A 14,324-nucleotide genomic window follows, 5' to 3' on the forward strand; every position below is an offset into this window, starting at 1 on the left:
GGCTTCAGCATGTTCACGTGGAGCATGCGTCGCCCTCCTGCTCCAGAGCAAGGGCCGATCACATAAGTGATGTCGCACTTTTGCTTCACCACTTTGTTTGGACCCTGCCAGGCAGCCTGTAGCTTGTCATGCTGGACAGGTTTTAAAATTAAAACTTTCTGCCATACCTGAAAGCTACGGTCCCTGGCTCCTCGATCGTACAAAGTGCGCTGGCGACTCTGCGCCGCCTGGAGGTACTCTCGAACGGACCTAGTCAACTCCTCCAGACGGTCAGGAAAATCCAGGACTAATTCAACGATGGGGGTCCCATCCTGGCTTATCCAGGGTAAGAGTGGCTCCTGTGTCACGGAGCCCTTGGACCTGCTTCACTTGCAGGATTACGGTCTGTTGATGATGTTGCCGGTTATCTGCATCGGCCTGTAGTTGGTCCGCTTAGTGCAGGATTTCCCAGTGCTCTACGTATGGTGCAGGGATGGCATACTGGGTGGGAGGCTCTGCCTGGTAGTAGTGCACTGCTGCTCTGTCAGGTGGTGGTTGTTCCTGGCTGAGCCCGGTCCCAGTTCTGGGGGCAATCCCTGCTTATGTGCCTCATTTTCTTGCAGAGGTGGCACTACTGGCCCAGGGGGTGCTGCTGCAGGTCTGAAGAAGGGTCTGGGTTGGATTGGTCTCTGCTGTTGCTGGGCATCCAAATATTTGTCAGCTCGCTTTGCGGCTTCTGTGATTGTAGTGGGGTTACGGTCTCTCACCCACTCCTGTATGTCTGGAGCTAACCCATTAAAAAAAATGCTCCAGTAGCATAAACTGTAACAAGTCCTCCATGATGCATGCTTTGTGTGTTTTCACCCACCCCAAAGCGGCCCGGTGTAGTCGGCAGGCCCATTCAGCATTGGAATCTGTATCATCCTCTGGCGTGATGGCATACCTGGCGAGTATTACTGCTTTTACCTAAACATAGTTTCTAATCTCATCGGGAACGGTGCGGTAAGCCTCTGACGCCCTCCCTGACAGTGTACTTGCTAATAGGGGAACCCAATCATCCGCATTAATTTTATGTAGGGCACATTGTCTCTCAAAATCCTGGAGGAAGGCATCAATAACTTCCTCCACCTCTACAAGTTTTTTAAAAGAACTGTACAGTATTTTAGGCTTCGCCTCTGGCACTGCTTGGGTTCTTTCAGGGGTTTGTTGATCTCTTTCCCTTAGTATAAAATCCTGGACTTCCGACATGGTTCGGGCAATGATGTCTGTGGATGGGTTTTCGCCATAAAAAGACAGACAAAATTGTAATTCTCTTTCGAATGTCGTTGGTTTCCGTTCATGTACCCAACCGCTCCGTTCGGGAGCCGAACCGCCATCTGTTCGGTATTCCACCATAATTTCAACAGTGAGGGTAGTATCCTTCTTGCTGATTGCTGATATCTCTCTTACTTCTAGGAGATCCTTTACCGTGGACTGTTTCAGGACTGAGTAGTCAGTCTCCATCCACGGTCCATCTGGTGCTGCTTAATCCATTGGTTCCTCTGTGAGTTCTGGATCCCAACGCTGCCAACCAATGTAGCGGAGCCCTAGTCCTAGCGGGACTGTCCTCCGCTGGGTACTTCAAAATATACTCCGGAACAAGTAAAACACTCCAATGGAACAGGCACAGTAAAATAAATGCTTTTATGCCATCTCCCATGCAAGGGGTCTCACAGGCAGAAAATGCAAGGGTTGCAATCTCTGGATACCTTGTGCTTGAGAGATAATTGCCTGAGTCAACTCCTCCAATTTAACTATCTCTCAAGTACAAAAAAAATCCTCAAAATATCCGTCCCCCAACCATACATAGGAACCCCAGAAAAAGTACATTTCCCTAATAGCCCCGATCTGAATGACCAACATATCCAAGAATCACTCAGATCGGTTCGGTAGAACAGGAACGGCATCGTGTGGAAGATTTGACTGTCCAGACACGAGGTGGTAGCCAAAAATAGTTCCAGGAGAACAGGTACCCTGGCCAGTCTCTGTTCGGGAGGTTCCTGTTCGAAAACTATACAAGGAAATGTATTGCTTTCATAATACGAATGCTCCCCCTGTTCGGTACTTTTATATCTCCCGAACGCCATTTGTGTGTATGGTCAGAAACGGGCAGCGGTAGACAGTTTACCAGTGTTCGCACGAGTACAAAATTAGTTCCAGGCACTCGACGAACAAGTACCGGTGCCCTCGTTCGGGAGACAAGATGGTGCCATTATTCCAGCCACATGTTCCATTATACGAAATGGCCACCCAGAAGAAGCACTCATTAATGGTTTCCCTTGCGGTTTCGCACTTAAATGGTTGGTTTTATCATTCTAATGGGGTACAGGGGTGGTCCTCGTTCAGGAGACGAATGGATTCCGTTCATATGAAGTCTCCCGAACTGCTAAAGAAGAATCACACAAAATAACCGGGGTTAAATACACAAAATAACAGGGGGAAGATACGGACAGCCAATATATGGGATAAAAGTAGCTTGCAAATGTCCATTCCACTACACTTGTCAACATAAAATTTGAAATGAAACACATGACTGTGCAGGTTATTTTATAGATGTGTATTTGATTCGGGCTTTTTTTTTTTTTTTTTTAACTAATATAACTTTTCTGTGAAGTTGCTTTAAATGTTTAGCTAATTCTTTGGTTCATGCTGTAATCAATGCTCCTACTCATGCAGAATGAGGCTTTCAGTGATATCTGTGAACATCTCAGCTAGTTCTTGGCCCCCTGAATGATCTTTATATTATCCACTGTCAATCTTTTTTCATTTTTTTTACATATACTTCCAGACAATTGTGCTGCTGAATCTATACCGCAACCCTCAGAACACAGCACAGAGTGCAGATGGATCTCACTGTGAGTACTTAAGTGGCAGATGTGCTTGATGTTCTTTCCTAATAACTTTACAAGCTGAAATCTTCTTTGGGGCTCTCTACAGGCAGCGCATTTATTTCACACATTTTTAAACGTTTGTCTCACTCAGAGAACTGTCAGTGGCACTATAGTCACCTAAACACATTTAGTTTAATGAAGCAGTTTTGGTGTATAAATTATGCCTCTGCAGTCTCACTGCTCAATTCTCTGTCATTTAGGAGTTAAATCCCTTTGTTTATGAACCCTAGTCACACCTCACGTGGCAGTGACTGACACAGCCTGCATTAACAAAACTGGTTTCACTTTCAATCAGATGTAATTTATCTTAAACAATTTTTTATCCCTTGATCTGTAAATTGAACTTTAATCACATACAGGAAACTCTTGCAGGGTCTAGCAAACTAATTAAGATTTTCTTATCCCCTGCTATGTTAATAAACAGAACTTGCAATAAAGAGAGCCTAAATAGGGACATGCAGGGAGGTGTGACTAGGGTTCATAAACAAAGGGATTTAACTCCTAAATGGCAGAGGATTGAGCAGTGAGGCTGCAGGGGCATGTTCTATACACCAAAACTGCTTCATTAAGCTAAAGTTGTTTTGGTGACTATAGTGTCCCTTTTAACAAAAACAATATTTTAAACAGACCTCATGTTAGAAAATTGAAAGTTTACCATTTGGTAAAACTGTTCCATAAACAATATTTTTCCAGTCTGAGGATTTCTTCCAGTTAGATTTTCATATATAAATGAATCTAAAAATGTCTCTTTTACATGGCTTGTAACCCCTTCAATACTTGAGTATGAATGTTTATTTTGCAGAATACAATCTAGTCCATAAAGTCTCACTTACCCTCATGTATACTCTTGGTTAGCTTAATATCCTGCAGATTAACTCATTTATCTGCCTGAAGTCACTAGTTACTGATATGCGTGTAAAGTTACTGAAAATGTCAGCCCCGCCCCCTGCTTTCAAACAGTACAGGAAGTTTCACTTAGTGATAGTATTTTTACAAGAGGGCAGTAGACTAATAAAATTGTCATTACATATTTAAATACCTTTTTATTTTTGAAATATGATTAAATGTATTCACTGTATGTGGGCATTGTGCTCAATGCAGACATTTGTTTTTACATCCTGTTTAAATATTTCGTAAACTGCACTATTAGTAATGCCTTCAGAGTCCTTACAAATGTCTATAAGCAAGGTTTTTGATCATTTTCATTTATATATTTTTGTCACACCTACTGTATGTGAGAAAAATAGGCTTTTTGCTTTAATACTAACATTTCAGATGCTGTGTGAAATATTGCAGAATAAATGGACACTAAATACTGTAACATCTTTTCATTCCCAAATATTGTTATAGTAGCTAAAAAATTCAATTTCTGTAAATTTACATATTTTTGTTTGTCTGCGAAGCAATATATACACAAAATTAAGGGCAGTTGAGACTAATCTTTACCTTTCCGTTTGTTACCTGGTTTGCAGGTGGTAGTTAATTTTAAGGCTTTCTGAATTCTCTGTGTATCTGGGCACTGTGTGATCCTGTTCATGCATTTTGGCACCCTATGTAGATATCTTTGGGCAGGTTAAGAAAAGTTCCTTGTCTTTACATCCCTCCGTTACAGGCCATGTGAGCGACGTTGAAGTGCAGGAGCATTATGATGACTTCTTTGAGGTAAGTAGTCGCATGTCTTTCGGTCCTACTTAGTGTTGTATTGCTTCACCACTTACTATATCAAACTCATTCCTGCAGGAAGTTTTCACAGAAATGGAACAAAAGTATGGTGAGGTTGAAGAGATGAATATCTGCGACAATCTTGGCGATCACCTTGTGGGGAATGTGTATGTTAAGGTAAGCTGATAGCTTTTACAGTGTTTGTTATGGTGAGGATGGCAGGGTATCTATGACCGCTGTGCATATACATTTGGGATTTTACAGTAGAATTGGTGTTTGATGAAAATTCAAACAAAACAAGTTTATTTTAATATAGTTTTTTTGTTTTTTAAGTTTTCTAATAGAATTTTCTCTAAAGTAACTGCTCCTCCTTAATGGAGAATTGTCACTTCTCTAGAAATTACTCCATTGATTAAAAACATTGATAGAGCCCCATTAACCTTTTTTTGTGAATTATATAATTATTGATATCACAACCCCGCTCTGTCCAAGCACAGACATGGCACACATAATAAGAAAGAAGAAAAATAGAAATTAATTTCTCCTGATTGATTTATGCTCTCTGCCAACAGATGTTTGGGTTTCTACATTTAAAGGGGCACTTCACTGTCCAAATACAAAATAAATGACTTTTTAGTAGATGTAATCCCAATGAAAACATACACCATTTAATTATACTCTTCGTTGGGGTGTGTGTGTATGTATATGTATAATCTATCCGCTTTAGTTTTAAATTGTTTGAAAAAAGCTTGATGTTGCTTGCTCCAAAACAGAAACAATCTCGAATGCTTTGTGAAAGGTCAGGCACTTCTGTCAAGTCTATTTTGTATAGATTCGGTAGCAATGCCCATAACTAACGGGTCACTAAGAGCCATATTCGTGTAATCTCCAAAACTACAGGAACTAGATAATTTCTCCAAGCTTAGTGCAAACACAGATACAGTCTCATGCGCCCCATGACATAAATTATAAAACTTTTTAAGCGCTCCCGCAATTTCTCATGAGCCATGTCTTAAATTCTGTATTATTTCTGCCAAAGACTTGTTGGCTGGCTTGCCTGGATATTCCAGGTCTTTCAAAATGTCATATGTTTTAGCACAAATAGTTGTGAGACAGAGAGCAACAGACTTAGTATCTCAAATGTCATTGGCAAGTAAATACTACTCTATCCTTTCAGTCCAAGAAACCCAGGTTTGTGGTCGTATCCACGTCTATGTAACTGGTACTTTTATTAACTGGATCCATCTGAACAACCAATAACTGCCACCTGTCCTTTTTAAAATGCAAACTCTGCCCTGCTGATGACCTCATGCCTGCATCGAAGCGCAGTGCCATCCAACCAAAGATGGAGCAAGCACTCTCTAACAGAAGTGTGGATTTATACATTCAAAGGGACACTCCACTGTCCACATACAAAATAAATAAAAACAACTTGTTAGTAGATACACCTACAATAAAAACATACATAATTTAATTATACCTTTTTAATTGGAGTTATATAAAAAAAAAACAGCTTGCAAAACCTGAAGATCTCTTGTCCTCTGCATTTACAAACCCTCCCCTTCTAGCCCCACCCAGACTTTCTGTGGCTGTCCAATCACAGACTTCCCAATGAGCTCAATGAGAAGTCTTTGCAATGCAGGTGCTCTGGGCAATTGCTGACTCTTGAGTTTAGCTCCACTGAGCTAAACCAACCAGAAAGTAACACAGGGCCTTTTGTCTGACAACCAGGGGGGTGTAACAAGGTTCATTTATAAAAGTGCCAATTTCTGTTGCAAAATAAATTATAGGGCACACTTTTCACATACAGAATTTAAGCAAGCTAAACTGCTTTAGCAGTCTGGAATGCCCCTTTAATTTTAGATTTCCGATAAATAAACCTATTGTTAAATATTGGGACGTGACCGTTACACTTAAAGGGGTTTATTCACTAAAAATGTTGTAGTTAACTAAAAACCAAATTGGCATTTAGGTTAAAATAGCCAAACTACAACCATACATAACTAGCACTGTGTGAATGGATAATTTCCCAAATCATTTTACAAAGCCGAAAGGTCAGTGGGAGAAATTCTGTCATTTATTAAATACTGTGCTGTGTAAATAAATAGAATATCCAGTGAATTTCAGACTTTCGGCCAGATTGTCTGAATTGGAAGAATTCTTTAATTCAGCTATGCTTCCAGTTTGCTATATTTTGGTCTAAAATTTGAAATTCATTTTGAGAAAGCTCCTATTGTCATGCTCAAGATTACTAAACATTTCTTTTATATTGGAATGGGTTTGAGTCTGTCCTACATTTGTTTAGGGGATACCTAGGCAAGTATAGAGAGAGTGCAGGCAAAACTTTTCAGATTTGATACTTTTTTTTGTGTTATGGGGTGAGTGCAATTTTAATTTCATCTCCATTCCAGGTTGAAGATCTCTGGTGGTGGATAAATATAATTCCTCTTTGGCAGCATTCTGATATTGATATCCCACTGGTTACAGAGCTTTGGCTAGTAGAAATGCTGTCTGCTGACATTATCAGAAGTGATAGCCTGATCCAATCACAATGCTTCCCCATAGGATTGACAGAGTAATAAAGAGGCAGATCAGGGGCAGAGCCAGCATGATTCAAACACAGCCCTGGCCAATCAGCATCTCCTCATAGATACATTGAATCAATTAATCTCTATGAGGAAAGTTCAGTGTCTGCATGCAGAGGGAGGAGATACTGAATGTTTGGATGCATTTTATGCAGCCATGACACAGGAATGATCTCTAACAGCCATCTGAGGAGTGGCCAGTGACGTTATCACTAGGCTGTAATGTAAACACTGCATTTTCTCTGAAAAGCAAATAGCCTGAAGGTAATGGTTCTACTCACCAGAACAAATTCAATAAGCTGTAGTTGTTCTGGTGACTATAGTGTCCCTTTAAATTTGGAGTTCAAGAATGTGCAAAATCTGTGTGTCTACCTTGTGATATGTGCTAGGACCATCCGAATCTGTGAGCTTGAGGTTTCTGTGGACATCTGTACAAGCAGAATTTGTTGTGCATTATGACACAAAGATGGTCACCTTGGTTAAACCAAGAAAAAATTGGGGGCTTTCCAATACAAATACAGAGATAATCACTCACAAAAATGACTATTAATCCTGGACCACTTGAGATAAAAAATCTTTATGAATTTAGAATGAATGTTTCTGTAGAAATGTGAAATACTTTAGTACCACAGAATTTTTAAATTTCTTATAACAATAAGTTACTTAATTCTACTGAACATTCAAAGGTAAAAATCTCTGGGTCGTTTTTTTTTTCTGCCCGATTGCTGCCTGTGTTTTAGATATAATTTCACTCTGTCATATGAAGGTTTGTGTTTCTGTAAGATAATGTTTGTCCCATCTAAAGGTTGTATTCACTGCCATTAAAATCAGAGCTTCGCTCCTCAGCAATATTGCATATCAGTCTTCCCCCACGATCAGCATATCTATCTCCTCTAGTGTTTTCATCTTCCTCCTCCTCTTCAGCGTTATCCGTTACTGTGTGTCTACGTGCTGTGCAAAAGTCACCGGTTTCCCAGAAGAAACTGAACTCTGAGCCCTCAGGCTCCCGCATATCATCCATTTCTTTAGCACTGCAGCGTGGTAGTTGGACCTCGAAGGTCTTATGGAATCGTTTGTAATCCACACGGAAAGCTCCTTTTTCAAGTGTCATGCAGGGCTCAAAGCGGTGGCCCCAGAGGATTTCTGTCTCTAGGTAGGAGCTTTTGGCTTGGCAAGTCATTCCTATTGAGAGAAAGTGTCTAGTTAAATCTCTGACTTGGCAAAAGCTATATATACCCTTGGTGTTTGGCGTTCTGGACATCTATAAACAATGTCTACAATATAAAAGGGTTACTCCAATAATCATAACCACTACAGCCTGCTGGTAGGAGTACCCCATTTCCTGGTAATTGGACAACACTGGATGCTGATTCTGCCAGCCATTCATTGGCTGAGTGTCCGCTAATTGCTCTTAGCCAATGGTTACAATTCTCTGAAAAAAAAATATGCACAGAACTGACATTAGTTGGCCCAGAACCTTTGTTGCAGGCTGCCTGTTGACGCCCCAGTGACCATGCTGGAGGTGAAGTTACACATACAGACTCCAGGTACCATGTCTACTTCAACTCACTGAAGTGGCCATGGTGCTTGAAATTACCCTTTAAAATTTAGAACTTTGGCAGAGGAGAAAAATCACTGAATTACCTAAACCCTATTAGAAGCAGTACGATCTAGTTATTGGTGTTAACAGTTGGCCTAATATCATTTTGTATCAATCACAAACAGCCCAGGTCTTTCCAGAGTTACTTGCCTGTTGCTTCAACAATGCCCTCCAAGATGACAATAATCTCAAACTGCTCTCGGATTAGCTGCTCCGGACCCATTTCCCAGAAGGGACTGTTCTCGTCAATCACGTGGCAGATCACTTGTGGCTCTACCAAGAACAAACGATCTTCCCCAGTTTCATAGCCAAGATTTATCTCGGATTGTTCAAGTGGGAGGAATTCTCCTTCATATGTTTGTCTTGACTTGATGAGCTTGGCCCTGATTTTAGCATCCACCATATGGCTGTCTCGCAAATCACCTATACGAAACATTAGACAAAGCCTCTCGTCGCGAGGGCACACAACACAGTTTTGACTAAAAATTAATGTCTGTGCCCGTTTCTTGGGTCTAGAAATCTTCACAAACATGCATCCCACCATAAGGGCATCGATCATGGAACCTACGATGGACTGGGTCATTATGAGGTAGACCCCTTCTTGACAGTTGGCAGTCACCATGCGGGAACCGTAACCAATGGTACGTTGGGTCTCGACAGAGAAGAGGAGAGCTGAAATGAAGCTGTCCACGTTCTGGAAGCAAGGATACCAGTCATCATTTCCCACATTGTCCAGGTCTGTGCGCCAAAAAGCATCCAAATAGTAGATGGCAGCAAACAAAAGCCATGTAAGAATGTAGCACATCATGAAGACAAAGAGAAACCAGCGATACTTAAGGTCAACAATAGTGGTGAAAATGTCTGAAAGGAACCGTCCCTTCTCCTCAATGCGGCCCAGGTTTACCTGGCACTTCCCATCCTTGGTGACATACCTTTGACGCTCTCGCTGGGTGGAAGCCTTTCCTTGATGGTGCTCTGCCTCCATGAGTTTGCAACGTTGCTTAATTTGACGTTCAGGTCCTGTAGCTGGAGCAGAAAAGATTCCACGAGGTGGCATGTTGAGGTATCGAGGTCCATGAGTGATGTCTGGTACGCTAACGGCATGTCGGGGATACCAGCGACCATTCCCTACTCCCCCATCTCTCAAAGAACAGCGTCTATACTTGGGGAGGTCAGATGAGATGCACACACTTGGCCGTGCACGATTTGGAAAAGGGTAACTGTCATTAGTGCTCATGTTACGCTTATAAGTGCTTGGGGGCATTATGTCTGGGAGTGGAAGTGGAGGATGAGTGGGCGGTGGCAGAGGACATACAGCCTGCTTGGGCTCTGCTGTACACGTTGGTACGATCACACATTCTGGCTGGAGGACAGAAGGAACAATGTTACAATTTTATCAAAGCACATTGAAAAGGTTTCTGTGGCTCAGGTTTAGATTTCTAACGCCTTACCTTCTGTGGAAAGCTGTGGTAGCGGCTTGTGTCAGTGGGTGGCCGTGGTAAATAAGCAAGGACCTGCCTGGGTTTGCTGGCTTGGCTGATGGAAGCACAACGTCCATTTAGTTCAAAGTTACGCCCCTTGTCTGTAGCAGGTCCCTCTCCGTGCAGGGTCACTCCTGGCATGCTGATGCTGACTGCTGACTCTACAAGTGGGGGAGTGTGAACACCACGCTGGTATTCTGTCCGTGTCATTAAGGTCCTGTAAAAGATTTATCAATGTGGGACCTTCCGGGCTACATATAGGGATAGAATGACAAATCCCTTAAAACGCCAATCCTTAATGTAGTGGAAGTGCAGCACATGTCTTGTGCTTATGGTGTAAAACCATTTAAAAGCCCTATACTGTAACGATAATTAGCAGTTAGTTTAGTGTTTGTGTGTGCTCCACTGTCCATCAGAGTCCCCCTGGGCAGCCAGAAAGCTATGGTTCAGCCCGCACCCTGAGTGCACCCTATATCCCATTCACACAACTGCTGTCACTAATCTGTCAGTGGCCAGTGAGCTGTGCTCCCCTGTATAGCTCACTACAGCAGCCACATGCCACCAGACACCAAGGATGAGACTTCCCACAGCAAGCAAACCACTTAGTAATACGTAGAAATAAGCAGGGAATGGAAGGGTACATGCTGGTAATTGGTGATGGGGTATGAAGCTGGTAATTAAAATGGGTAGACCTGTAGAGGAAGTGAGTTACACACTATTGGAAATACTGATTATTCACACCAACACTCAAATCCTCAATTCATACTACACCCACGCTGATACGCCCCCCGAATTCATACGACACCCACGCTGATACGCCCCCTGAATTCATACTACACCCACACTGATACACCCCCCGAATTCATACGACACCCACGCTGACACGCCCCCCAAATTCATACGACACCCACGCTGATACGCCCCCCGAATTCATACGACACCCACGCTGATACGCCCCCCGAATTCATACGACACCCACGCTGATACGCCCCCCGAATTCATACGACACCCACGCTGATACGCCCCCCGAATTCATACTACACCCACACTGATACGCCCCCCGAATTCATACTACACCCACGCTGATACGCCCCCTGAATTCATACGATACCCACGCTGATACGCCCCGAATTCATACTACACCCACGCTGATACGCCCCCCAAATTCATACGACACCCACGCTGATACGCCCCCCGAATTCATACTACACCCACGCTGATACGCCCCCCGAATTCATACGACACCCACGCTGATACGCCCCCCGAATTCATACTACACCCACGCTGATACGCCTCCCCGAGTTCATACTACACCCACGCTGATACGCCTCCCCGAGTTCATACGACACCCACGCTGATACGCCTCCCGAATTCATACTACACCCACGCTGATACGCCTCCCCGAGTTCATACGACACCCACACATAGAAGCTCATTTAAGCAGGGCCTTCTTTACCTCTGGTTTGTATTGGTATGTAAATTACCTGTAAATGTAAATATCCCCATTTGATTGTATAGCACTGTTGAATGTGAATGTTCCGACACTATATAAATGATGTTGTTAATAATAAATAGTGATGCCATGTTTTTGTGAAATAAACTAATGCTGTTAAGATTTACAGGGATTAATAATAAATGCTTGCTCCGTCATGACATATCCTATCTTCACGATTTGTTTGTGTTCCTCCCACTCACTCTTTGCTTGTATGCTTAACCAATATATAGTAAAACCTCATTACACTATTGTCCTGTCACACTTGTTATTTTTTCTATATTTTCCCTTTTGTGTTATCCTGCATAGAGCTTTTAGAAGTTTACATGTTCTGCTACTCGTTGCATGACAGTTTGGCCACAGTTATTTAACGTGTGTGTCTGTTCTCCAGACCTGTAATACACTGATTTTGTATGTCTGTTGGCTTGGGTTAAATTTTGGGTTCCACATACCTGTTTCTGTGCTTCGTGGATCCTCTGCCTTGTTGTGTCCCAGATCTCGGTGTCAAATCCTAATTACGTTAAATCAGATTAAGTGCAGCTATATTAAGCTGTTGTCAGGATGTGTGTGACGTGACTTTGTCCTCAGCCATTCCAGGTATCTCCTCACTTTCAGCTTTTCTGTCCAATCCTCTGATAACCTCCTCCCTGCTGGTTTGTTATCCCAGTGTGTGCTGTGTGCTGGTGTTCTTAGAATTTAGGTTCTTTCTATGTTTCCCTGCAGTTCCGGAGAGAGGAGGATGCAGAACGTGCCCTTGTGGAGCTAAACAATCGCTGGTTCAATGGACAGGCCATTCACGCAGAGCTGTCACCAGTCACAGATTTCAGGGAGTCATGCTGTCGGCAGTATGAAATGGGGTGAGTCCTTTAATCTCCAGCCTTCCTCCCCATATTTCACTGACAATGTACTCTGCCTATTATCCTATCCTACATTTTATTATTATTTTTTTTTTTTTTACTTGTTTTTTAAATCTTGTGTTTCTACATCTTTTGCCATTTGGCCGCATGGTCTGTATGTCCTCCTGCATCGTGTCTTGTGTTCAATATTTACCTTTTTGGGGACTGTTTGTTTGTGTTTCAGGGAGTGCACCCGAGGCGGGTTCTGTAACTTCATGCATTTGAAGCCCATTTCCAGCGCACTCCGGCGACAGTTATATGGACGCGGGCGCAATCGAGCGTAAGTTTGTGGTGTTATATCTGTTAGTTCTCCGAAACTCTTCCTTTTTTAAGTGCACCAATCTATATTTTTGGCCCCGTAAGAGGCTGGTCCATCACTGCTGGGACTCGAGGACCCAAGTGCTGTCCTATAGGGAGAATTGTTCTCTGTAAGACCTGATAGCCAAATTGCTTTTGGCTGTTTTTGCCAACTTGTTTCAGCTGTTTTGACAATTCCAATCTTGCCTCCCAATAATGCTGTAATTCTGTCTATAAATCCGCTTTATACATTGGTCCAGAATGAGACCGGCTGGATGTCAAATCTGCTCTAAGCATTGTTCAGTAGTTTTTATTCAGTGTCCTATTAAAAAAAAAAACATTTTATTTCGTAGAACTGGACCAAAGGCTCCATCCCCCAAGCGGTTCTCGGACAAACAACGGCCCAATGATCGAGACAGGCGTCGACGTTCAAGATCCCCACGACACCGATATGGACGTTTCTGAAACTCGTTAACACCATTGTGACAGAGAAATGTGGAATTACTCAACCCAACCACGCCTAGGACTATAAACCGTTTCACTGCTGGAGGGTTTTACGCATTTTGGTTTTGAAGCCATTTTAGTTCCCTCTGGTACTGAAGCAGTTAAAACTGTAGGGACCATCCTCTGGCTGTGTCAGTTTAACCCTCTCCTTACCAACTCTCAAAGGCAACCTTTAAAAAAAAATAAAAAAAAATTTAGTTTAAGGGAGAATTGGATTCAACTGACAGAAGGGCCCAGACGTCAGAGCAATGCTGCCACAACGGTCCAATCGTCAGTTTCTCTGTATAATCTACTTTAAAAAAAATAAACCCACGCTCCTGTTACTTGAGGAGAGGGGTGTTTTACCTGGACCTCTAGGTGCTGTACTACAATTCCTATAATTCTCTGCCAGCCATCATCAGTTGGAGGTCCAGCTTAGACATCCTTCTTCTTTGTGACTTTCCTGAAGAATAGTGCGTCCGGCCCCCGTTCCTCTTACTCTTGGCAGTTGCCGTTTTGTGACAGTCACGTTTTTGCTAAAATGAAGGCTAAAGTAATCTGCCATCTCGATTTTCCAGCCAGCCTCATGAGGTACGATAAACCCAATACTTTGCAATGAAACTGGCTGGGACATCTTGAAATGCTAAGTTTGGATTCCAACTCCTATCGGCTGTGACTAATATTTCTGATTGTGATGGAGATGTGTTAATTCAGCAGCTGGAAGGCTGCAAGTTGTCTGCCCCTGTTGTAAAGATATCTTCCCTATTTTTATATCATTTTGTGAACAAAACTGAACCATCAATTCTTATTGTGTAGCTGCAGCTGTTACAAATCTACAAAGAGGGAATCTGTGTAGCCCTCAAACATTCTGTATAAGTTGCCTTAAAGTCCTATTAATGTATAAAGCATTTTCATACTC

At 42.5% G+C, this 14,324-nt stretch overlaps 2 protein-coding genes across 3 annotated transcripts in view; one reads left to right on the top strand and one right to left on the bottom strand.

Annotated features, from left to right (window-relative positions):
* U2AF1L4 (U2 small nuclear RNA auxiliary factor 1 like 4) overlaps positions 1–14,324 on the top strand; it is a 16,456-nt gene extending 2,132 nt beyond the window's left edge. Inside the window, exons 3-8 of one of the 2 annotated variants that reach the window (XM_063436510.1) lie at positions 2,807–2,873; positions 4,468–4,571; positions 4,650–4,748; positions 12,453–12,586; positions 12,810–12,905; positions 13,276–14,324. In XM_063436510.1, the coding sequence (XP_063292580.1) occupies positions 2,807–2,873; positions 4,468–4,571; positions 4,650–4,748; positions 12,453–12,586; positions 12,810–12,905; positions 13,276–13,387 (612 nt within the window). In that variant the 3' untranslated portion in view covers positions 13,388–14,324. The remainder of the gene's footprint in view (positions 1–2,806; positions 2,874–4,467; positions 4,572–4,649; positions 4,749–12,452; positions 12,587–12,809; positions 12,906–13,275) is intronic. The other variant, XM_063436511.1, reaches the window with a different exon arrangement.
* On the bottom strand, positions 7,858–12,422 carry LOC134577651 (G protein-activated inward rectifier potassium channel 4-like). The gene is made up of 4 exons (XM_063436509.1): positions 12,182–12,422; positions 10,208–10,454; positions 8,907–10,119; positions 7,858–8,338 (listed from the first exon to the last, which is right to left on the bottom strand). The coding sequence occupies exons 2-4, from the start codon at positions 10,445–10,447 to the stop codon at positions 7,956–7,958; spliced, it is 1,836 nt and encodes a 611-aa protein (XP_063292579.1). The 5' UTR covers positions 10,448–10,454; positions 12,182–12,422; the 3' UTR covers positions 7,858–7,955.

This window comes from Pelobates fuscus, chromosome 11, assembly GCF_036172605.1.
Source record: "Pelobates fuscus isolate aPelFus1 chromosome 11, aPelFus1.pri, whole genome shotgun sequence".
NCBI classification, from domain to species: Eukaryota; Metazoa; Chordata; class Amphibia; order Anura; family Pelobatidae; genus Pelobates; species Pelobates fuscus.